General features: G+C 39.8%; 1 protein-coding gene across 7 annotated transcripts in view; it reads right to left on the bottom strand.

Moving 5' to 3' along the window:
* SLX4IP (SLX4 interacting protein) overlaps positions 1-25,742 on the bottom strand; it is an 83,082-nt gene that overhangs the window by 56,639 nt on the left and 701 nt on the right. For 4 of the 7 annotated variants that reach the window (XM_068153170.1, XM_068153167.1, XM_068153168.1 and 1 more), the window contains exons 2-3: positions 24,932-25,035; positions 22,085-22,133 (exon numbers count right to left, since the gene is read on the bottom strand). In XM_068153170.1, the coding sequence (XP_068009271.1) occupies positions 22,085-22,111 (27 nt within the window). In that variant the 5' untranslated portion in view covers positions 22,112-22,133; positions 24,932-25,035. Of the gene's footprint in view, positions 1-6,176; positions 6,272-22,084; positions 22,134-23,804; positions 23,837-24,931; positions 25,036-25,742 lie in introns of those variants that run through there. The other 3 variants (XM_068153169.1, XM_068153172.1, XM_068153173.1) reach the window with 3 other exon arrangements.

The raw sequence follows: 25,742 nt of genomic DNA on the forward strand, positions 1-25,742 counted from the left end.
GTACTCATAGTGTTTAAAAAGCAGATGTACCCCCAGTACCATGGCACAGTGATGGTATTATTCCTGCTTTCTTCATTCTATTCCTACTAATCCCCCAAACTGACTTTGCTCTTTAAAATGCTTCTGTGAATTCAGCTGATGCTTTCAGAAAATACTATAAACTTTAAGAAGTCATTCCTGCGTGGTAGGCCTTGTGCTCAAGTCCCATCATCACCTGTATCCATAAGTTTGAAACTGCTCTCCTTCACCTCCATGTACTTTGCATTCACCTAACAATCTGTCATTTTACTGAACAGTTAGTAAATGGTCTAAGATCTTCTTACAATACTTCATTGTAAGTCTTTGTTATTCAGCTCCCTTCACAGTCACAAAGTGTCTGCCCCAAAGTTCCCCTCTTCAGCTCCAGTTCTGTCTCCACCCCCTTTTATCCCTTCACTTGGTAATCTATGTAAGGGCCTTCTTCGGCTCACTGAAAGAGACTTTGCTGAAGCACCATGTCAATCACTTTTGAAGAATCTGAACAGGTTATACCAACCACATTTCCCTGTTCCTTACACTCACCAATTGCTGTAAAGAAGCCAGGAGGCTGTGATGCATGAATTCTCTTTACAATGGGTGTTTTGACTTTTTCCCAACGTGCTACACAAACCTGTATTCTGCTTTAATGGAGTTTGAGTTAATTTGCCTACCACAGATGTTAGACGTTGATGTGACACCTTTCTAGTCCTATCATACAAAGTCTCAAATACAGAGAACAAGGGCAGTTTAAAAAGAACACATTTGCCAAAGGTTATTATTCACACACATGCTAAAATCTGTCTTTCTGTGTACTTATTCCAGTGCAGATGACAAATTGACTAAAATAGACAACTATATTAAAACCTATTGTTCCTCTGGCAGCTATGAACATGACGAAACTGGATTATTAGTTGCCAATGTGTCTGTTTCAAAAATGTGCCGTTAATGATATCTTAGTAGATAGCAAAACTCAGCAGATGCACGTTAGTATCCTCTCCTGATGTGTGCAAATAGAAAACCGTGCTCGAGTTAGTGCTTTCTGCCTCTGGAAACCAATTTTGTTTCAGACATACTGACTGAACTGCTGGGGAAAAAAAACACCAACACGCCACCACCACAACAAAAAAACACCTTCTGTATGTAAGATGTTAATCTTGTATAAAACAGTTCCTTAATCTGTTCAGGGTTTTGTTTGTGTGGGGTTTTTTTTTAATCATTTACTTGCCAAAAATACATCTATTTTAACATTTATCACATTCCTTTTCTCCTTACTCTACCGGTAAGCCTGTCAAAAAATTGCCAGAGGTCTTCTAATGCTTCACAACGTTTTTCATGAGTTTACGTTCATTATTCAAGATTTCCTCTGTGTCTGCCAAGGTCACAATTCCTCCATAATGCATCTTCTAAATGGGTGAGTGTTAGAGTAAAACTGACAGAAAAAAGCAGCCCAGTGAAGTTAAGATTTATCATCTAATAAAAGGTGTCCAAGATGTCACCTGACTGAAAAGCTTAGCCGCAATGTCTATGTCTATCCAGCAATACGTTAAAATGGAAAACAAAAAAGTACTACAAGTGCCCACAGTACACCTGATTTTTTTAAATAACCTGCATTTTCCCTGCTTAGCTCAGTGAGAGTGAAACAAACAGTTCACATGCAATAAACATCCCTGTGTGCTGCACTGCAATTTAATGGCCATCATCAATAAAGTTGAGGGAATCCTCACGGTCAATTGCTTCATGTCCCACAAGGGGTAAATAACTTTCATCGGTTCTGATTCTGCCCCCTCTGAAAAATGAAATTCTGAGCATTAATAATAATAGTGCATTTTTCTTTTAAAGAAGACAATCAGCTGGCAGAACTGTAAAAGCTAGGCCCAGTTTCCACTACAGCCAACAAAAACAACAGTTTCTTAACTTGCCAGTCCTTATAATTCATTAGCATAGCAAGGAAATATAACTCAAATTTGTAATCAACAGAAAAATAGTTATTGATGCATCAGCATAAGAGATTACTTTTTCCCTGCTTGCTGAAGTACAGTTCTGGTCTATATCACTCTCAGTTCCCAAGCCTCTTTCCACCTCTCCTTATCTCGGTCTTCATTTTCCCACTGTCAAAGCCTATTTTTCCAGGAAGGAAAGTTATGGTAAAGATGAGGAATATTGTTCAGCACCTCTTTGCCCTTTGGCACTGCTATCAAACACTGGGATTTTATCTGCCACATTAGCAGAGATCTTACAAAAAACACATTCCTTTATGTATAATGTACATGGTGGTCACTCAAACAATAACCAGTAACAGATGTCTGAGTGAGGAGAATGGACTATTTAAATAGAACTTTATAAATTCTGATGATACTTTCCCAGATTTGAAAACTTGACACTTAATTTATAACTATCAGCATGACCATATTCTCTCCTTGGTATGTTTATTTCTGGTTTCAACCTCACTAAGTATACTTTGTCCATCATGCTTTAAGTTTCACTATGACCTTACAGATAGTCTTACCCTCAACTTGCCTTCATTTAATAGGGTAAAGATAATGGTAAAACATGAAAAACTCTGCAAAGAATCTAACACCCAAATAAGGAATTCTGACAGAGGTTATGAACTTAAATGCTTACATAAAATTACTGGTCACATTCAGTCCTCTGCAATGACCATCTGGGAAAGTTTTTCTTTCAAAGGAAACACAAAAATATGAAAGAAATGTAACCTGCCAGATTCGTCTCCATTGAAGTTTAATGTTACCACATTTGCAGTTAGCTCTACTCACCAGCCATTTATAAACGAACTGTCACTCAATATGCATGGGAAATTAAATAATAATTGCTTTAAATATAAATAATAACTGCTTTAAATGTCCTTACAGTTTAGAATTACCAGAAAGCATTGGAGGTTTTAGAAGAAAGTTCCTTGTGAATCTATGTATGCAAACCATATCTGCCAAGAGCACTTTTATTCGTACAGAAACTAGGAATTAATGTAGTATAACACAAAAGCAGGGTTTTTTTTTAAGGCTACTGTCTTTATAATGCTGAATTATGCATCATTACTTGGATTTCACAGCTCCTTTTAACATACACAGATTCCTGTATGTATTTTTGGTTAAGAAAACTGCTTAAGAAAAAGTCAATTTTCTTCAAAATGTCATGTTCTCTCACCTTCAGAAACAAAGCATTCCAACAAAAGCAGCAGCAACAGGAAAGAACAGATTTGAAAAGACAAGGTCAACTTCTGCCCCAGCATTACAGCATATCTGCATAGATGCAGGAGAGGTTCACAAACACACACTTAAAGACAATTTGTTGTACTTGAGGACAAAATGTATCCCTCAACCTTTATAACTTGCTGGATACATAAAACCAAGATGATTTAGTATAAGTTTCAAGTTCTGATGATTTTAAAAACAGTGGAATAAAATGATAATAATCCCAGAAAACATGCAAGCCTATCATTTTAAGGCTTTACAGTTAGTTTCAATAGTATAAATCCACTTGTATCCTGCTCAAAACATTCAGCCATGAATTCCAGGGTCATTTTTAGGGAGCACAGTTCTAAAGCAGTACAACAGTAGTACCCTGTCTAAAGGCTTTTTACTGCGAGCAGTAGATAAACATATGAAGCATTCTTCCAATAGACAGATCATGTTACAGGCTGGAAATTTTCTTTTCTTCCTGTTACAATATTCACCTGTACTCATGTTATTGGAAACCCACCAAGTTCAAAAAGACAGGTAGACAAGACAGAAAAGCTTCTTTGTATACAGCAGTAAGATTTCTGACAGAACTTAAGCAATGCTTCCCAGCAGTCAGAAATTTTACATTAAAATACATTATGATAGATGCTGCTAATATAGTGTATAACAAATAAATAAAAAAAAACATAAACAACAACAAAACCCCCAAACAAATCCCAAAACTATGTGAAAATTACAGGAGTAAAAACAAAGGATGAATACTCACATGCTGCAAAAATCACCTACCCAAGACACTGTCGACTGTGCCAATTAGGGCCCTTCGACAATATTCGGAAAGCTGAGTTTTCACTTACTGTGAGTCTGCATCTTTTTAAAGAGCCACCACAGGAAAGAAGACACTTCATAAATTAAGTAAAAAAGAATAATTTTAGGTTTTTTCCATGGACTTGAACAGAAAAAACCCAGCCATACATTACAAATTGAGAGGGAATTACCCTTTGGAAAGCAACAGGTCATTTTCTAATTAAAAGTTTGATAGTGCGCTGGCCTTGCAACTGCCTTTGTTAGGAAGAATGAAACAACAGAGATGACAGCACGTGACAGACTACAGTTCCTTGAAGTCAGGAATGCAGTGAACTCATTCCCCATTCTAATTGGTTCCCATCAGTAAGAAGACAACAAACACACACAAAACCAAAAAAGAACAAACTTTGCTTTCACATGTCTGAGGATGTTGCTAAGGCTGCATTGTAACCACATACAACCACCTCTTTACATTTTGGTATCATTTTTGGAAGAAATTTAGTAACAAAGTGCCACTCATACCAGAAGACAAAAAGACAAGCATTTGTATATGGCAAACACAGCAAAAATACGTGTTACTAACCAACTACTAAGACCTACTATGTTGCTAAGGGACACAGTTAAATGAAGAGGAAATACTTCCTTACTTGTCTGGCACCAAGAATATATTTATCTGATCTACTGTAAAGTAATTAACATCAAAGAGAACACTAGAGAGTGTTCAGGGAGTGTAAACAATAATTCATTAATATTAATGTTTATCACATGATAGAAGTGCTAGATGCTCCAAATCTTGCTGGCTTTAATATGGCCTTCAACCTTCCTTCCTTAGGCTAAAGATTACATTATTGATTTTTAACATAAATATTTCCAAGTCATCCTGATCTTAATAAAAGTTACACCTCCTTGAAACTGTACAGTAAGTCGTGAACGGCTGACTGACTAACAAAAAAGGTATTCATGAATAGTATTCAGTGAAAAGCCTTTCACAGACCAAAAGTATATATTTGATGCCTCAGAGAAAAAAAGAAAGAAAAATAACCTTCAAAAGAAAAAGTCAAATTCAAATTTTATCAAGCCATTAAGAGCAAGATACACTGTTGGGATAAAAGGTGAGGTGTTTTATAGAGCTGGAGATGACAAAAAAGTAATAAAAATCAAAATTAAAAAAGAGAGAAAACCATTCATGCAGATTTCCTGTTTTCAAAGGGGGTTAATTTGCTTTTTAAAGGAGTGGTGCTTTTCTACACCACTATGTGGAGAGTATGCAAATTTAATTTCTCCTCCCTTAACTGATTAGCAGTAGGAATAGCAAGAAAAAATGTTCAAGAACAGGTCTGACCTTTCTAACGAGGTCCTGAAAAATGGACTCCTGGAATAGCTTGCCTATGCTGCAGTTAAACACACCTTTACCACACTAAAGGGAATTTTTTTTATCCCCAGCCTTACACAGATACTCTTCACTTATCTCTTTGTAAGAAAAACCTCACACAGTGAAGCAGCAATACACTAAAAAACACAATCACAACATAGCACATAAAGACTACTCTAAAGAAGGCCAATATGACTGCAGGTAGATTTATTAAAACAGTTTCTGAATATGACCTTGGTCAGGGCAGGTGGAAAACTGATTAAAGAAAATCTACCATAAAGTGACACATTGACTCCCACAGGGAAATTGGCAGGATTGGAAGCACCACAGAAGTGTCTGCCAATTGAACCAGTACAATTAACCTGCAGTAAACCATCATCCTTTCTTTGGATTAGTTCTGGATAACGATAAAATATTTCATGAATTTGTTTCAATTCAGGGACCTTAGGTCCCCCTTCCAGGGTGCAAAGCAGAACACAGACTACATTAAGCAAACAATTGTGCCTTCCAAATAATGACACTTGCCAGTATCTAGATTATTTCTAATCTTTCCCCATTCCAAACAGTCTTTCAAACAAAGCATCTTGATGCTCAAAATGTTCCACCATTTACTACTCCTAATCCTCATCTCATTATGGAGCCATTGTCAATTCCTGTTATACTCCCTCTGCTCCATACTTTGGAAATACAAACAGCAAGCAGGACACTATTGCCCTGCTTCTAAACTTGCTCTCCATTTTACCTTTTTGTTCTGCTTTCAGGTTGACACTACCTACACAACCTACCTGTTGACATCCATCATTAATTCCCTCTTCATTCCTGCTCCTTTGCTCTGTCCGTCACCCAAACTATTGAATCCATATCGCCCATTCTCGTGTCAGCCACTCTCAGTCTCTGTCCCATAAGTAACAAAAATCTTTAGCAGTTATTAGGTTTGTTTGCTTTTTCTGACGAGTGCTTTTGGGTTTCAAGTAAGTCATCGCACTTTTTCTCTTTCAAATTAGACAGACTATCTTCAGATCTCCAGTGCAGCAGAAGCCAGTAAGATCACAGGAGATTCTCTCTCAGTAGAGGGTTTTCTTAACTGAAAGTTTAATCTACTGACTTTCCCCAGATGAGTATAATTTGTAATTTATATTTATCATTTTTCCATCAAAGGAAATGAAACTGGGCCAGACAGCTGAACAGGAATGATGAAAGACGTTGATTCTCTTTGTTCATACGCTGTACATTTGGCTTTATACTGGGCAAAACATTCCTTCCAATTTTAGCACTTAAAACACGTCTAGTCTGAGTGGTATTCAGTAACTGTGGCAGAATTTAAGCATCAAAGAGCATTTAAGTTTTAAAAATTAAAAGATAGAAAGCTACCAACTGAAAGGTTTACTAACCTTCTATAGTAACAGTGACACACTTATTATATACTTACAGTGACTTCAAAAACAGGTTTGTCTTTCAAGAGTTTCATACCATAGCTGACTATTCCTAAAACCATATTTCTCCCTAAAAAGATTTATCCATACTGCAATTCTGTATTTTGAGATTTTTAAAGCAGCAGTCAATTGGTGTGCAATCTATGCTATGTTGTAATTTTTAATCTCTTAAATACTCATAGGAAAACAAATACTTTAGATTTGTACAAACTGTTAAGACAAGTTCAGGTGAACTATTTTAAGAAAATGCCCCTGAGGTGGCAGAATTATTTAATGGCAATCTCCTCAGGAGCGGTGGCAAGTTTTAGTTAGGGATTCTGCAACTTAATTCAAAGTAAACTAAAAATTCTTACTAAAGTTCCACAGATAAACCTAGTAAGGTTTTGGGGTCGTTTGTTGTTCACCTAGGGCTTTTTAACCAGTAAAACCTCAAAAGACACATTGACATGAACTTCATAAATATATTAATAAAGACTGAGAACAGATATAAAAGATACTATATGAAACCAAATATTTAATTAGATATGATATCCATAAAAATGTTTCTATGCCATTTTTTACTCTAATTAGCTCCATACTGTAAAGAGATGAACAATATATCAGAACTTGGAGTCTTCACAATTCTTTGGAATGAAGATGATATAATGCTTCGATAACGTGCATATAGTCACTACACTTGCAGTTTCTAATGGTATTAAGAATGCTGAAAGCATGCATTAATTACCAAAAAAAGAAACAAGCAAAACAGAAGATCCTAAGTTGTGTTGAAGCCATGCCAAGTCTCATGATAGCCAAGGCCTGAAAGAGCTGTACATTCCTGTCTCTGCAGCTAAATCTGCGTCAAATAGCACTCACGTATTTTTATTTAGTGTATTGAACTCATCCATACTAACACCAAACAGCTATAAGAATAAAAGTTATTAAATTTATTGCTCCAATGTCCCTTTAAAAGTCCCAAAGCCAGCTAAAAGAAACAAAAACACCAACAAAAATTACCCCACCCGCAACAAACACCAACAAAAAAAACCACGTATCAACCCTGAGCTTTACTAAAACCAGAGTGATGATGCAAATCAATTCTTTGATCTATTATCTATTTGAAAGTCCTGAGCTAAATGCAGACAGCAATTGCTGACAAATCCCAGTAGTAAACAAACCAGTTTCACATTTTACGTATTACCAAGAGGATACAGAATGAATGGTTACGGCCAAAGAAATGTTGACACAGTTGCAGATTGAGCCTTAACATGCTGATCATGTTAAAATACTGCACAAGAAATATTTTTCCACTTTGTAAAAAGCCAGACTGTTTACATGCGTAAGTGGCTGGAGACCTTATTGTCTGTGTGTGGTCTTAACATTTCAGTATCGTAACCAAGAATATAAAGAGAAGCAGCATGAAATAACCCATTATGCTTACAATGAATGCCAGACTGCCAATAGTAGAAGTGCTGAGATTTAAGTTTCTTAAATGAGCATTATGGAATACGTATACCTACATCTTTACTCCCTTTTAGAAAAGTAATTAATAAAGTGCAACAAAGCTTTTGTAGAAGTAAAGAGAGGACTTGTATTTCACAAGAAATATTTCATCTGCCCTTTACATTGTTTGGAAACTCTAGGAATTTGGGGGAAAAATAAAAAGACATTAAAAATAACAACCATCACCATTAAAAACCAAGACATTCTGAGACTATGGTAACTTCACTATTTTTCTCTTAGCACATAAAATGTGCTGAATTATTCTCATTTTTGTTACAACTGTAGCTATTAAACACAGTGCTTGTACATGTCTGCCTTAAATCTCTAACTTGCTGATTTGTAGCACATTCCTTTTTTTCCTGCAAAATATTTAGAGCAAACGTTTGCTGTAAATTCCTCCTGCTAACTTACTTAGAAATTGTTGAATCACTGCAAAGTGCTTTTCAACTACTGGTATATTTTAAATGTTATTTAATAAAACCTGAAGCCCTACTGCTCTTTTAGTTTACCATGGAGAGCACTGTGAAAAGAACATGCAAGATATCTGAGAGGTCAAGTCATAGCTGTACCATTCAGGCACTACTATCTGGAAGTTGCCATAGCTAATGTATATCAAACTGTCTCTTCATCCCATTCAATGTCTAGTAATAAAACACTTAAAAATAAAACAAAAAATATTTTCTTCACTCAATACAAGACTTCTCAATATTTTTCACACTGAGATTTCTTCCCACAGCCAGCAATAAAATGCAGAGGCTATCACCATTCCAGCATCCACATGTGAACTCCACTATCTACGGCTGCAATGCCCAAGATCTCCTTGGAAAAGACACACTGAAAGTGGAAGATGTTAACAGGAATGCAAGTGTAAAAGGATCAGAGAGATTTCTGGTCCCCATTTTGTTTGGTTGGTTGGTTTTGGTGGTTTTTGGTTGGTTTTTGTTTTGTTTTCTACCCTAATGTTCATTTGCATATGTGAGAAGGTGAAGAGAAACTGCCTATTAAGTTCTCCATATGCTTATATCCTAGTGATATTTTTAATGTATGCATGGAAATTCAGGTTCTTCAAAATAGTTTCTTATCGAATTAGATAATTACAGGATTAAAGTTACAAGAGAAAAATTCCAAGATGTAATGAATGGACACAGTGAGACCATTCTAATTGCATTTGGGACATATGCTTCATGAGGTTGTTCTGTTTCTTAAGCATTTAAGAAAACTAAACATGTTACCTAATGTTTCTTAAAGTATACTTCCCAAATTAGAGAAATTATCAAGTCACTAGAAAAGAAATATGTATGATGGGTAATTCACTATGAAAACAAACAGTAAATGACCCTTGAAAGGGGTTCTTCTGAGTTTCCTCAAAGGAAGCTGTATGACTCTGTAACCAGGCAGAATTGAACTGAACTAACACTGCTTTCTAATTCTCTGTTCTGAAGAGAAGGACTAGTTAACTAAACCACACCCGAGAAGAACAAACCAAGCTGCATTGCACCTCCACACCTGTACCCATCAATCAGACTGAATGTAACCATTCAAGGCCAAGTAGGACAGGGCTTTGAGCAGCCTGCAGTGGAAGGTGTCCCTGCCCATGGAGGTGGGGAGGGGTGGAACTAGCTCTCTAAGGTTCTTTCCCATGTAGGCCATTCAATCACCCCATGAAGGGCAGAGGATGCTCAGCGCGCAGGGCTCGCGCACTGAGCAGCCCGGCCTAACACGGGCCGCGGGCAGGGGCGGCCAGAGCCGCTGTCCGAGCTGGGCCTGGTGCTGAAGCCTACCCATTCCGGCCCGCACCGGCGAGGTCACTACGACCGCACCCACGGCCCCACAGCCAGCTCCTCCAAAGCTGACATTTGTAACCCCCTTCGCTTCAGTGCCTGCTGCTTTACAGCACTGGCCAGCCAGGTAAACCTCATCACACCAAGTGTCATCTTGCATCAAAGGAGGAGTGTAAGAACTGTACTCCACCACCACTGGACTTTCTAACAATTATTGGTTTTAGGCTACATAAAACTATGTTGGACGTCTCTTCAGTGTAGAATTATTTGTGTACAGCTTTTGCTCTAGCGCCAAAACTTTCATGGATTGGTTGAAGGAAGCTGCAAACAACAAAGAAAGGCCTGAGAAGTTATTTTGTGTGACTCCAGACTGCAGAAGTCTCCTGTGGAATTTGTAGTGGGAAGGTCCAGAATAGAAGTATTCCATGGCAGACTTTCTTTCTGTTTAAGTAGCAGCCACATCATTCCAATCCCATTACCTGCTCGTGGGCAGTCTGTTCCTTAGCATATTAATGGTACATTATTGCATTTTCATCCTTTTAATCGACACTTTACCTGCAATTTAAAAAGTTAAACATACACCCCTGCTATTCAACAGCAGTTACACAGGTGAAAGCCTATCCCAAAGTTGCTTCCCTGAGAGGACGCTGACCTTCCACAGCCTGTTCCACAACTCAGTCACTTGACATTGTGCTCTGCCTTTCCCTAGTTCTGTCCAATCTGTGCACCTCTAAAAGGTGCTGGTATAAGCATGAAACTAAAGGCAAGGGAGATGTTTGCTGCTGAGAACATGCTCACACAGAACACAAAAGGCTTTTCATCTTGTGGAAATGTATGGAATCTTAACCTTAAATACAGAGGCACCTCCATTACACAGCGCACAACAGAACTACCATTTGGAAAACACCACGCTGGTTTTCACCACACTAGTAAGGTAACAGCATAACATTTAAACTACATTATATTTTAATAGATTCAGACCAGTGTCTGAACATTTTAACATTTAAATACCTAGTATTGTGGCAGTTTAGGCTGGGTGCTTCCTGGACTGCCACATAAGTTACACCTCCTGCGTCCAGTGTCCACCCAGGAGGTGGACACAGGAAACAGCCTATTTCTACCCATAAATCCTGCACCCTATAAATTCGCCTTCAAAGTCATTCTCTTCCTCTTTCTTCCCTCTCTACTCTCGTGGGAGATACTCCGTATCAGGTAACGGTGGGGGAGTATTTCAGGCCTCTTAGGCCTGTCTAGGCCTAATGCCAGGAGAAGGGGAGGGTAGGAGGGGGACGGGGGCAGTCTCACATGTAGCCAGCCTGAGACTAGCTTAGCAGGGGGTGGGGAACAGAGCTCTGGGAGTTTTGTGTATACCCTCAGGTGGGAAGAAGGGAAGTGCTGGGGGGCCTTTGGGTGTGGTGTAAGGGATGCTCTATACTTTAGGGTATCTTTGCCACTATGCTTTGTAGTTTCTGTAAAACACTAATTGCATTTCCATTTAAAATTTCCATCACTACCCAATCCATTTGTGTGAGTGTCATTCTTTTGTCCCTCTCAGGGCAACAGAGGATCTGTCCTGCCTTCAGCCAGGACAAGCATACTGACTTTCTGAAGAGGTTCACACTACTTCTGAAAAGGCAAGGAAAGTAATCCAAACATCTTGAGGATTACTGAACTGATTTGCAGATGGCCAAATTAGAGAAATGAGGGTGCCATTTACTGACCAAGATCTAGCCACTAAATCTGTGTGGCAATCCAAAGAGAAAGAAGTGGTATTGCAAAATCAAGTGCCAATATGACGACAACCAGCAGCAGCAGGGAAGATTTTGATGTGGGCATTCCTATAAAGTACATGTTCATGGTAAACTAGCATACTGTCATATTGTTATGTTGACTATTCTGAAACTACCATTTGCATCATATTAAAGTCACCAGTGCCTCTGAAGATACAGTCCAGTGCTAAGGATAGAACCACTTCTTGCTCACAATAGAAATACTCAAGAGGATTCAAGCTGAAGTTACTTCAGGAACACCCGCATGATGAGGAGAGAATATGCTCTGGTTGATTGCTTTTTAAATTGTGAGCTTTGGTTTCAATTTTTGATGTGTTAGACTTACTGCTATCATCTAAATTGTCTGTAAACTCACTGAGACATGGATTGTGACTACATGGGGGTTTAACACCCAGCAAAATAAGAACCAGAGACTTACAGCAAATACCACAAAGTGAATAACTCTCCAAGTTTTCTTGTCCTGAAGTCTACCTGATTATGGTAAAACAATGCACTATGGCAGTGCTACTTAAATTACTCTCCTACCTGTTTTTGTAGTACAGGAATGTCAAAATAAAGAAGGGAAAGTTATATACTACATGACCCTACCAACTGTCAAACCCTAGGATCTTGGCATTGAACAGATGCTCTCTAATGGCCCAAGACTTAGCTCTCTCCCTACAATTTAGTTCAGCAAATATTTTATGTTCAGAGCTGTATGTTCCTCTTCTATCAGCCTTTATCTGTATGATACAAAGCAGGATAAACCACAACCACGTATATTTGGTTAATTATGAGTGCTATTAAATCACTGGCATATTCAATGAACAAAGACAACCCGCTGACTTTTAAATAGGAGAATATTGGCTTGAACTTGAAAGGCTGTATTTAACTGTATCTTATATAAACTACTGCTTCACCAGCTGAGTGGTGTCAGAAATGCCAGGTACCTTACTACTTCCTGGAAACTAAGTGGGGCTGTGCAAAGTGAACCTGGCAAATGGAGCAAAGCTTAGTTTAATGATTGCGTAGTTTTTTTAGAGCCAAAGGAGGACAGAGTAATCCAAAATATGAAAATGCTGAGAAAATGTTCTGTGCCTATATCCCATTTTGTTCCACAGAAACCAATGATACTCTGTCATTCTTCCTCACCTTTGCTCTTTGCTCATTCTCCCTCAAGACTAAAAACTAACTCACTCATCTTTAACAAGCACTTGAAACAACATCTTTTCAGCAGTTGGCCCCTTAAATGCTATTCCACAAGTACATGGCAAGTTACATAAAAAAAGGGATAAAACCTGTGTTTTGCTGAAGCTTGTAGATTTAGGATTTCACACAAGAGAATCCATCTGTAAAATGTACTGATAGCACAAACTGCAAAAAAGCCACAAAGAAGCTACAAAGACAAGTACAAAACCAAGAAACACGACACTTGCTCCTAAGGCATCATAAACAGACTATACTTTCCTAGTAAAGTGCACCCAGACAACTGGAAAAGATCATCTTGACACACTCAAATCACTTTAAGATTTTGGGTCAAAACTGTCTACACAAGATCTAGACCACAAACCATTCTTTCCCCACTTTCCCAAGTGAAAATCTCTCAGCTACAAATACTGTAGTGAGAAGGCAGAGCTATCTTCTGTGTAGGCTGCACTAAAGTACTGCATTCTATGAAGCAGGGGAGTAAGAAAATTGGTTATCTTGATATGCAAAGGTACAGGCACCATGGCTTGGCAAAAGCTAGCATTTACCATATCTCCATATGACGAGGATGATCAGAGGGCTGGAGCACCTCCACTACGAGGACAGACAAGGAGTTGGGGCTGTTCAGTCTGCAGAAGAGAAGGCTCCAAGGTGACCTAATTGTGGCCTTCCAGTATCTGAAGGGGGCCTACAGGAAGGCTGGGGAGGGACTTCTCAGGATCTCAGGTAGTGATAGGACTAGGGGGAATGGAATGAAGCTGGAGGTGGGGAGATTCAAGCTGGAGGTGAGGGGGAAGTTCTTCATCATGAGAGTGGTGAAGCCCTGGAATGGGTTGTCCAGGGAGGTGGTTGAGGCCCTGTCCCTGGAGGTGTTTAAGAGCAGGCTGGATGAGGCTCTGGCCAGCCTGATCTAGTGTGAGGTGTCCCTGCCCATGGCAGGGGGGTTGGAACTAGATGATCCTTGTGGTCCCTTCCAACCCTGACTGATACTATGATACTACTATGACTACATGAACCTATAGAGCTAATCTGATTTTCATTCTTACCTTATTGCTACCTATTTTCTTAATATAAGAAGCTGATGTCCAATGGTGATCACATCATTCTTTTTCAAACTGAGCCCTGGGTTTTAGCACAAGTTAAATACAGAATGTTCATCATCTAAGTTTGAAATTAGCTAGCTGGAAAATAACTGTAAACAAAGAAATAAAATGCAGAAAGAGATACAACTTTAAAAAGTGCAGGAACCTGTGTGTTGTATTTTAAGGCATGAATCTTGGCCAACATGCTTTAAAAAAACTAGTGAAAAGAAGAATATTTTTGTATTGGTATCATACATACCTCAGTGTTATACATTCTGGCAAAACTTTCAGGCATGTACATTTGAAATTATTTTAACATTTTGATTTTCTTAAACATGGTGTTTCACAGAATCTGAAGTTGAGAACTATTTCCAGGGAAAAGAGGGAAACTAACAGAATACAAAAATTGCCAGTGGAACTCCTGATCGTTTCAGAGTGAGTGTACTGTCCCACATCACAGTATCACAGTATCGCTTAGGTTGGAAAGGACCTCAAGGATCATCGAGTCCAACCTATCAACACAGACCCCATGACTAGACCATGGCACCAAGTGCCACGTCCAATCCCCTCTTGAACGCCTCCAGGGACGATGACTCAACCACCTCCCTGGGCAACCCATTCCAATGACGAATGACTCGCTCGGTGAAGAACTTCCTCCTCACCTCGAGTCTAAACCTCCCCTGGCGCAGCTTGAGACTGTGTCCCCTTGTTCTGGTGCTGGGTGCCTGGGAGAAGAGACCAACCCCTTCCTGGCCACAACCACCTTTCAGGTAGTTGTAGAGGGCAATGAAGTCACCCCTGAGCCTCCTCTTCTCCAGGCTAAACAATCCCAGCTCCCTCAGCCTCTCCTCACAGGGCTTGTGTTCAAGGCCTCTCCCCAGCCTTGTTGCCCTTCTCTGGACACGTTCAAGTGTTTCGATGTCTTTCTTAAACTGAGGGGCCCAGAACTGGACACAGGACTCAAGGTGCTGCCTAACCAATGCAGAGTACAGGGGCACTATGACCTCCCTGCTCCTGCTGGCCACACTATTCCTAATGCAGGCCAGGATGCTATTGACCCTACATGTTGAGAACCCTTTTTCTGCTTCAGAGCATACATATCTAGAGTCTAATTTAATGTTTTGGGGTTTCTTTCCTAATTCTACTTGCACCTTAAACATCTCTTCACAGTCACCATGCAATTACAAGTTGGCAACAGGCAGGTTTTCATTTTTTTCTTTTCATATTGAAATTAAAACTGAGTAAGAAACATTTTACTATTTGGCCGTATCACATTTGAGTAGATTTTCATAGTTTCATAGTTTCATTCAGGGTTGGAAGGGACCACAAGGATCATCTAGTTCCAACCCCCCTGCCATGGGCAGGGACACCCCACACTAGATCAGGCTGGACAGAGCCTCATCCAGCCTGCTCTTAAACACCCCCAGGGACGGGGCCTCAACCACCCCCCTGGACAACCCATTCCAGGGTTTCACCACTCTCACGGTGAAGAACCTCCTCCTCACATCTAGCCTGAATCTCCCCACCTCCAGCTTCATTGCATTCCCCCTAGTCCTATCACTACCAGAGATCCTGAGAAGTCCTTTCACAGCCTTCCTGTAGGCCCCCTTCAGATATTGGAAGGCCACAATTAGGTCACCTCAGAGCCTTCTCTTCTGCAGACTGAACAGCCCCAACTCCTTCAGTCTGTCCTCATAGGAGAGGTGCTCCAGCCCTCTGATCATCCTTGTGGCCCTTCTCTGGACACGTTCCAGCACCTCCACATCCCTCTTGTCATAGGGGCTCCAGAACTGGACACAGTACTCCAGGTGGGGTCTCACCAGGGCTGAGTAGAGGGGGAGGATCACCTCCCTCGACCTGCTAGCCACACTTCTCCTGATGCAGCCCAGGATCTGATTGGCCTTGTGGGCTGCAAGTGCACATTGAGAGCTCATGTTGAGCTTTTTGTCCACCAGCACCCCCAAGTCTCTCTCCTCAGGGCTACTTTCCAGCCAGTCACTGCCCAGCCTGTATTTCCAAACTAACTTCTTTAGACATTAACATTACAGACAAATTACATTTTAAAAAGCTAGATAAACTGAGCTGAGGAAGGCTGTGGACGAAATGAATATGAAATTAGTTGATCTACAAAGTCCCACCAATATACTCCTACAGACTCTGATTGACTTCAGTGAGGTTTGGGCCAGATCCACCATAAAAAGAACTTAATTCAGCAGTGGTAACTGAAATCTAAGATGTATAATTTGAGTAGAAAGTATTCCAAGTAACACTGAAAAATGTCAGTGACAGCTCATACAGAATTTTAGTTCCTTAAACTACTATTTTAAAAGCCTGGAATTTATAGTTTTTGCTAACCACATTGTCACAACTTAATTGAGCAGCTGTCAACTGGTAGAAAATAACTGCATTGTCATCTCTTTTAGAAGAACTAGTGTGGGAAGTGAAACACTTACATGGGATCTAATGTTTCTGGAGTCATGGTAATGAATCTTTTTTCATCAGGTGACCATGAATCATCATTTTATCCACAGCTTAAAGGTTTTTCACAATAGCTGAACATCATCAGTGCCCATGCTTAGCAATGACGGCAGCAGAAGACTGAAATAGGGTGCTATGTCAAGGAAAGTATTGCAAAGTCATGGCTGAATAAGTGCTGCAGGGAACACAAAATGTCCAGAAGCTAAGCTTTTATTTGAGAATTGAAACCAAGCAATTATTTTGCTTTTAAAAACAGACTCCTTTTAAGGAAGTTGTGAACCACACTGATGTAACATAAGGAAAGAATAAAAATGTGTCTTCTTTTCCCTTTTACTCCATATACCAGTCAGAATACATGAATAAACCAGGCTGGAAGAGACCTCTTCTTTTCCCTTTTACTCCATATACCAGTCAGAATACATAGAATAAAACAGGCTGGAAGAGACCTCTTCTTTTCCCTTTTACTCCATATACCAGTCAGAATACACAGAATAAACCAGGCTGGAAGAGACCTTCAAGATCATCGCGTCCAACCCATCAACCAATCCAACCCACCTAAACAACTAACCCATGGCACCAAGCACCCCATCAAGTCTCCTCCTGAACACCTCCAATGATGGCGACTCCACCACCTCCCTGGGCAGCCCATTCCAATGGGCAATCACTCTCTCTGTATAGAGCTTCTTCCTAACATCCAACCTAAACCTCCCCTGGCACAGCCTGAGACTGTGTCCTCTTGTTCTGGTGCTGGCTGCCTGGGAGAAGAGACCAACATCCACCTGTCTACAACCTCCCTTCAGAACACACTTAAATTCTCAGGTCTAACTTCTACAAATCAGAATCAATCCACATTCTCCACAGTAAGGAAAGGCCACACAAAACAGTAAAATAAATTTCATATATTTTCATGATGCTAACAGCAAAAGCAAAACTGCCTCATTAAACTGTTTGCACAGAACAATACCAGGTACCACAGGAAGGCATCCCTTCATCTCAGCCCACTAACCTCCATCTGAACTCACTGGAAAGAATTGAAGAATTTCACCTACAGCACAAGCCGAAGCCTCTCCCAGGACCTAAAGACATTCAGTGACCCCACAGAGCATCTTTGCTAAGCTCTCATGTTTTGCTGGACTTGGGAGATTTAAATCTAAGTTTCCCACCCCCTCCTCCTTCACTCCAACAGGCAGAACATTGGAAGCATCAAATGTGGTAGTGCTGGCCAGAAATATGGCCCATGGCAATTAGCATGGAGATTACACCTTTGAATTAACTATACCTGGGAAAAAACCAAATTAATATCACTTGGTATGGTGAATAGTTAGAATCCCATACCACTGTCACAGCAGGAGGCTGCTTACAGTAAGTAAAAACTTCATTTTCTGCCACAACTGGAACTTCTAAAACTAATCAGATTCATTTATTTGAATTAAAAAAGAAAAAAGTAATGCAACTTGAACCATTCTTTTATTCCTTATTTGAAGTGATCCCTGTGTAAGCCATATTTCCACTGTTGATGTTTTTCCCCTCTGGCTTCCCATTCCTTTCTCCTTCTGCTAACTCTTTAATCTCTCAATTCTTCATCCACTCATCATTTCCCTAGGCTGGAAAATGAATCCTCTGAGGTCAGTGAGGAAACTTCCATCGACTCCAGGAGGTTTAGAATTAGACCATACAAATTCATTTTTCTTCCCCTCTGTGTCCATGTTCCCCCCTCCCTTCCCCACCCTCCAAGCTTCCTCTTTTATTTCTTCTGGAATTTATTTACTCATCACTTTAGCCACTCCATATCTGGTCCCATGAAATTGGAAATTAAGAAAGATAACAAAATAGATGTCCCTCCTTCCATTATTGCTTCCTACTTCCTCTTTAAAATAATATTTTCCCCCCAGATCCCTTATTATCTTAAGATGTTAAAGCCCTTTCCTAAAAGTACCACTTTGTTTGCATGAAAATGAGCATTACAGCTAAGTGAAGTGGATGATAATGCTTGATAATAACAATTCCAACTACCTCTTATTTATGACTGTTGTGAGCAACATTGCTTTAGGAGAACACTATCCTCAAAATATCATCACCAAATGGTTGATATAGTTATATCTTAATCTCTAAAGACCCCAAAAGTGAAACAGGAACATCTCATATAGACAAAATTGAACAAGTTTTGATCAGTTTGGAGAGCTTCTCCAAATTATTTGATTGTCAAAACCATATTTGGGTATTTCTACTGAAACATCTGTAAGTACCCCCAACTACAGGAACATCACATGCAAATGTGCATCAGAACATACTGTATTTGCTAGTTACTTCAACTAAGCACTCTAAGAAAACCTAGCTCTCAAACTAGAAATAAGTATGAGAAAGAGTTAAAAACTATGTATGTAGAAAAAGCTTCTGCAGTGTCAGTCTAGTAACTCCAAGCAGTTACAACAGACAAAAATGAAACACAATTATTCTTTATTCTCACTCTCCACTTGAGAATGCTGCATTCATGTATCTATGGACCTCACACAGCAGTGAAGTGCATCTACTATGCTCCATTACTCATGTGGAATCAGAGAAAAACTTAATTAGACAAGAAAACCTACACATCTCCCTAGCTTTTTTTTTCCCCATCCAAACAACTTGTAAGAAACAGCAAACATCACTTTCACACAGAGCAAAATATCTGCAGAAATATTGATTAGGTAATTCAATGGACACACTTCACAGAAATAGGAACTTGATTCTGTCTTGCCCACTTAGATGTTACCTAAGAATTATCCCAACAGGCCTATTTGGTACAGAAATCTTTGTCAATGTACTATTGCTGTGTTTCATTTCAGCTATCTGCTAGAATAAGAGAAAGCACTGGCAATGCCAGAGATAAGGGAATGCTTTAACCTTAGAAATCTATTAGCATACTTAAACACACATGGAAATACTAAAAGAAAAAAATGCCCTTTCAAAATCAACTGCTCATTTTCTTATTCCAGACTGAAGATGACAATAGAATCACACACCACCACTCTCTGGGCTCAGCCCTCCAGCCAGTTCCTAACCCAGCACCGAGTGCTGCTGTCCAAGCCACAGGCTGACAGCTTGGCCAGGAGTTTGCTGTGGGGGAAGGTATCAAGTAAATAAAAAGTCTGAAGTAGAAAGGACAAAAAAGTTTCATATACACTTCCACTCTGCAAAAGTGCAAATGCTAACAAGGAACACTGCTGAAAAATTGACTGCAATATGCTGGATGACCAGAGAGAACACTAAAACTATAATCAGCTTAATCAAAGATATGTACTACCAAAGGCCTACAAATCCAAAACAGCAGAGCTCTATTTTTCAAGGTGGGAAATGACAAAGTAAATAAAAGGCTCCTTTTGAGGCTGTGATATTGGAATGCAGTAACAACTTCAAGCCTTCAGTGTTTAGTAAACAACTTGCAGAAAACATTAAACAAAGAGTTTCTATTACAACCATAAAAATGGGTATATCTACTCCTGCAGTTTGCCATGAATAAAGCCAATTTACACACTCCTAGATGAGCAATTCTTTTGAGTGTGTCCAAAGTTTTAAACAAGGCCCTAGTGACACTGCTTTTCAAATACAAAGTTCATGATTTTGCTGTAACTTAAAGTTAAGATTTATGCCTCAGAACAGCAGTAAAATACTTTAGCAACACAGAGCTTAATTAAATTCACATGCCCTTCTTTCTAGATCTGGGTACATTTTGCCATGCAGCACTTCATGCAGTATCAGTATTTCCTAACGTTGCAACTTGCTGATCAAATTAATGTGTGTAAAATATTACCATGGTGTTGTGATGTGCTATAGATGTTCAGCCACTTGTCAAGTGAAGAGTGTGTGTTAGGAGAGTGTGTAGTTCTTGTATTAAGGTTTAAAACTATTTTACTGCATCAATTATGTTATTTGAATCGCTCTTAATTGCCCATAAAACCAGTCTTGGGATAGCCTTCCAAAAACAGGCCAACTACTCCCCCTACTGAAAATAACGGACCACTACACTGGCGGTACAAAGATTCTCCTATAAAATATGTGTTGGTAAAAAGCAAAGCCGTTAAACACATTATAGGTGTTTGCCTCTAAATTCCACTGCAGTCAGCTAAGACTTGAAAGACAGATAAGCTCGACTTTTTGCTCTGTTACCAAAAAGATTAACATAAACATGCTTCCAAAATGTGAAAACTTTAAAATGATGTAGAAAACACAGCATGGAGAGGAGGCATCAACTCATCTTGTTACCCCCAGCAGCAGCATACAGACTCAGAATACCTGCTAAAATGTGTTCAGAACAAAGGATACTTCTCCTAACTCCTACATCAACTAAGAAGCAGTTAACAGTATAAATGCAATACCATCAATTTATGATTTATAACCATGCTAAACAGCAAAAAAAATTGAAGCAAACATCCCACTAAATGACAGCAGCTTTCCTTGGAAAATAACACACAGCACACAAAAATTCAGCATTGGGTCAGCCCACTGAACAGGTTGGTACCCACAAAGTCAAACTTCAACAGCTGCCACAGCCTGATCCGCAAGGAAAGCTTTTGTAGCTGCCCTCCAGAAATACCAAGCTAATCCACAGTCTCTTCTGTTGGGAGAATTCTTGTCAAACACACTTCAAAGAGAATAATACATTGCACTAATCACTTAGAAGTGTATGCATTACCTAAACTACCCAGGACATACAGGAACACAGAAGTAAGAGAGAAGCTTCAAAAGAGAAGGTCACACAACCTTCTAACGGACAATGAAGTTTTCCTTGTTGATAAGATGATATGGTTATGGTAAAAGAAAAAGTGCTATGTTTGGAAAAGTTTTACTCTTCAGGTAAATACCCAAAGGCTGGAGACTGTTTGCAACATAAACAGCAATGGTATTTTACAGTATATAAGAGAACTAGTCCCTGAGAGTAGGAAAAGAGGCACAAAGATGCAAATACTGAGTTACATGGAATAAACAGTTTAAGAACATTGCTACACCTTAAGCCAGGAACTCTTAGATTACCTGGGAAGTACACAAATAATACTGCAAGATTACAGTAAGAGAAGAATCAGTCCTGACTTTTATTTCTGGTTTAGTGAGAATTCATGCAGAATCTAGTTCTGACTAGTCACTTTTATTTACACAGCTTTAATCTTCATCTGACTTCAGACATCCTCTGCCATAACAAATCAGTGATACAACTTCAGTTCCAGATAGAAAAGGTGGTTTAAAAATATGCTACTATGATCAGAAGCCTGATGATGATCTGGCCAGCCTGATCTAGTGTGGGGTGTCCCTGCCCATGGCAGGGGGTTGGAACTAGATGATCCTTGTGGTCCCTTCCAACCCTGACTGATACTATGATAGAAGCCTGAAACAACTTCATAATTAACCTTTAAATTAACATACCTGCATTCCAAGCAGTATTACAGATTATGGATTTTTTTTAATGGAAGGTATGACATTGTACTTACCTTAATGACAAATTTGTTGGATGCCATGATAAGTCAGTGTAAGCAGGTCCTATAGAAATATTAATTAAAAGTGATCACTACTAGAAAAAAAAACACCTCAGATTTCTAAGCCAATAAGGATTTGAAAAAAAAAAATAAATAAAATGCACTATTTCATCACACCTGTCCTTCAAATGCTATGTTCTGCTTTAATAAAACCAAGGAAAACTCTTATTTAAAGGACATTTACTTAATTATCTGTGTTGGTTACTCTCAGTGAACATTTTGACTCTTCAGGCATTTCGGATCCAACCCAAAATACAAAATCCCGACTGTTTTTCAGACAGTGCCAATAGAGACAAACCTACCTAATGTATGCTCAAGAAACCTTTCAGAGAGCAGCAAACTAAACCAAGAATAGAATAGAATAGACCAGACCAGATCAGGTTGGAAGAGACCTTCAAGATCATCACATCCAACCTACCGTCCAACACCACCTAATGAACTAAACCATGCAACCAAGCATCCTGTCAAGTCTCCTCCCGAACACCTCCAATGATGGTGACTCCACCACCTCCCCAGGCAGCCCATTCCAATGGGCAATCACTCTCTCTGTGTAGAACTTCTTCCTAACCTCCGGCCTAAACCTCCCTTGGCGCAGCCTGAGACTGTGTCCTCTTGTTCTGGTGCTGGCTGCCTGGGAGAAGAGACCAACCTCCACCTGTCTACAACCTCCCTTAAGGTAGTTGTAAAGAGCAATAAGGTCACCCCTGAGTCTCCTGAATATTCCTTTATTGCTATCTCAACCACTGGCCCTTACACATACAGACCCTGGTGATGCTACTCTGACAGAGGGGTTGGACTAGATGATCTCTCGAGGTCCCTTCCAGCCCCTAACATTCTGTGATTCTGTGATCAGCAAAGAGCTCCTACAGCAGCAATGACAGTATTGAACAAATCCAGTATTTCACAGTATCACAGTATAACTTAGGTTGGAAAGGACCTCGAGGATCATCAAGTCCAACCTATCAACACAGACCCCATGACTAGACCATGGCACCAAGTGCCACGTCCAGTCTCCTCTTGAACGCCTCCAGGGGCGATGACTCAACCACCTCCCTGGGCAACCTGTTCCAATGACGAATTTACACAGAATTACCTATACCTTGGGATATGGTCAAGTGCAAAGTACTTTGCTTCATAGCTCCAAGAATACAGTTCATTTAGAGTGTATGTTATTTTTGAGTTGTGTGTGTTAGCATTAACTGCTACAGTAGCAAAGAATATGAAGAAAGATTGCAACAAAATGTGCCAAAGCGTCATCTCATCTCTGCTTGTGTCCTACTTAGGAACAAACAAAGCACATGGATGAATCAGCTGAATTTACACTAGCACCAGCAATTTATTTTTTTTTTAACAATTTGCCATACCACTGCAACAAGTCTGATACTACTGATGGCAGAACAACTACCAGCAGGCAGAAAACTTCCCTACATTAAATTTACAAAGCAATAGAAGAAAATGAAGCCAAACAAAACAAACAACCCAAACAAAATGAACAAGCCAACATAGAAATGCAAGAGAAGTCAACTTTGGTTCAACTGGCTCTTCACTGGAGTAAGCTGACTTTGGGAGCTTGCCAACTGTCCCATTCTTTGCATTGACCATACAGATAAGACAAAGGAAATACAGCAGACAGAATAAGTGTAAGCAAATCCTCAGAAAATCAAAACAAGTGTACCTGATGTGTGAACCACCAGGAAAGTCACTCAGCTGTCACAGATGAAAAAATACCTAAGGCATCAGAAAATTAAAAAAACACCAAACAATGGTACAAGAGGGAAAAAAAAAAAAGGACAACAAGCTCTAGAATACTTTTTGTGTTCTGGGGAAAAAAAAAGAAAAACATAAGCAAAAACACAACACAAGAAAAATAGCTCTCTTAAAATACCTATTACCTGGCAGCAAGACTCTGTTTCATGGAATACTGTACCTGTTGCAAACTACTGTGTCCAGTTCTGGGCCCCTCAGTTTAGGAAGGAGGCTGACTTGCTGGAACGAGTCCAGAGAAGGGCAACGAAGTTGGTGAGGGGTTTGGAACACAAGCTGAGGCTGAGGGAGCTGGGGTTGCTTAGCCTGGAGGAGACTCAGGGGTGACCTTATTGCTCTCTACAACTACCTGAAGGGTGGTTGTAGACAGGCTGATGATGGTCTCTTCTCCCAGGCAGCAAGCACCAGAACAAGAGGACACAGTCTCAGGCTGCACCAGGGGAGGTTTAGGTTGGGTGTTAGGAAGAAGTTCTATACAGAGAGAGTGATTGCCCATTGGAATGGGCTGCCTGGGGAGGTGGTGGAGTCACCATCACTGGAGGTGTTCAGGAGGAGACTTGATGGGGTGCTTGGTGCCATGGGTTAATTGTTTAGGTGGGTTGGATTGGTTGATGGGTTGGACACAATGATCTTGAAGGTCTCTTCCAACCTGGTTTATTATTCTATTCTATCATTCTAATGTAAACTTCTAAAGGAAATTGTTAATGAGGAAATGCAAAGTTAAGCACTTGAGGAAAAAAACTCCTCTCAGAAACTATATATGTCATATTTTTTTAAAGAATTCTTGATATGGTATTTGTAGTATTTCAACACCCAAATTTTTGATAAGACAGTCTGCACTAGAAGACAGGATTTAGAATGAAACACACTAGTTCCCTGCACTTAGAGCAAGATGCCTCAAAAATAGCGCAGCAGAATATTTTTCTTTCCTAAACATGGCATTAAGTGGAATGGTGGACACTCAGAAGAAGCCAGGAACCACAGACTCCTAGAGAGCAAGCTAAAGTGTTTTCTGCCAGCTGATGAATTGCATCTTACCTTAGCAAAGAGGTAGCTTCCTGTGGTGAGGGAATTTGGAACTCAGCAGGAATGAGGAACTGAAAACTCCTACCACACATGCCCACTTGGGGAAAGGCAGGCACCTGAAAAGGGGAGAAACAAAATCACAAGTGCTAACTGAGGGATTCCCTAGAATATGGTAATTATTGTTGTAGTTTAAAATTAACTATTACAACAGAAAACGGAGTCTTTCTAATCTTTCAAGTCTTTATGTACTCAAATGCTGTCCAGTCCGGACCCAGCATCACTTGCCCTAAGCTTGGGAGCAGCTCTCCAAAACTGACAAGGAATGAAACACTCAGTAACTCATATATTTAGTGAAGTATTTCTAATTAAAAACAAACAAATACAACAACAACAAAAGCCACCAACACCACAGACCAGAATCTTTACATTTTGTAGTTTACGGATTTTTAGGCCCCCTGTTGTCAATTCCCCCACTTAACTTTTGGAAACAACCCTTCCAACAGGTTAGCATGTGTTTAGCTCATCATCTGCACTCCTTCATTGACGAGCTGCCAATTCACCTTAAAGCAGAATAGTGCATTTTAAGAACAAACTGGACGGAACCAGAGGAATGAGAAAATATGAGTGACCTCAGAATGACGGCTACCCTTTTTGCATGGCGGAATGAGCTCTTTTTAAAGGTTTTGCAGAACAGCCAAGTTTATTAAACGTGCAATGAACACTGCATTCAGCCCTTTCACACAGCCCAAAACCCCCGACGTTCCCTTTCGTATGGAGATTGGGCATTAAAAACCTCATGGTAGATTTGTGAGCGCTGCGCAAA

This window comes from Melanerpes formicivorus, unplaced genomic scaffold (assembly GCF_026170545.1).
Source record: "Melanerpes formicivorus ecotype bairdi unplaced genomic scaffold, bMelFor1.0.p_v2 SCAF_25, whole genome shotgun sequence".
Taxonomy (NCBI): Eukaryota; Metazoa; Chordata; class Aves; order Piciformes; family Picidae; genus Melanerpes; species Melanerpes formicivorus.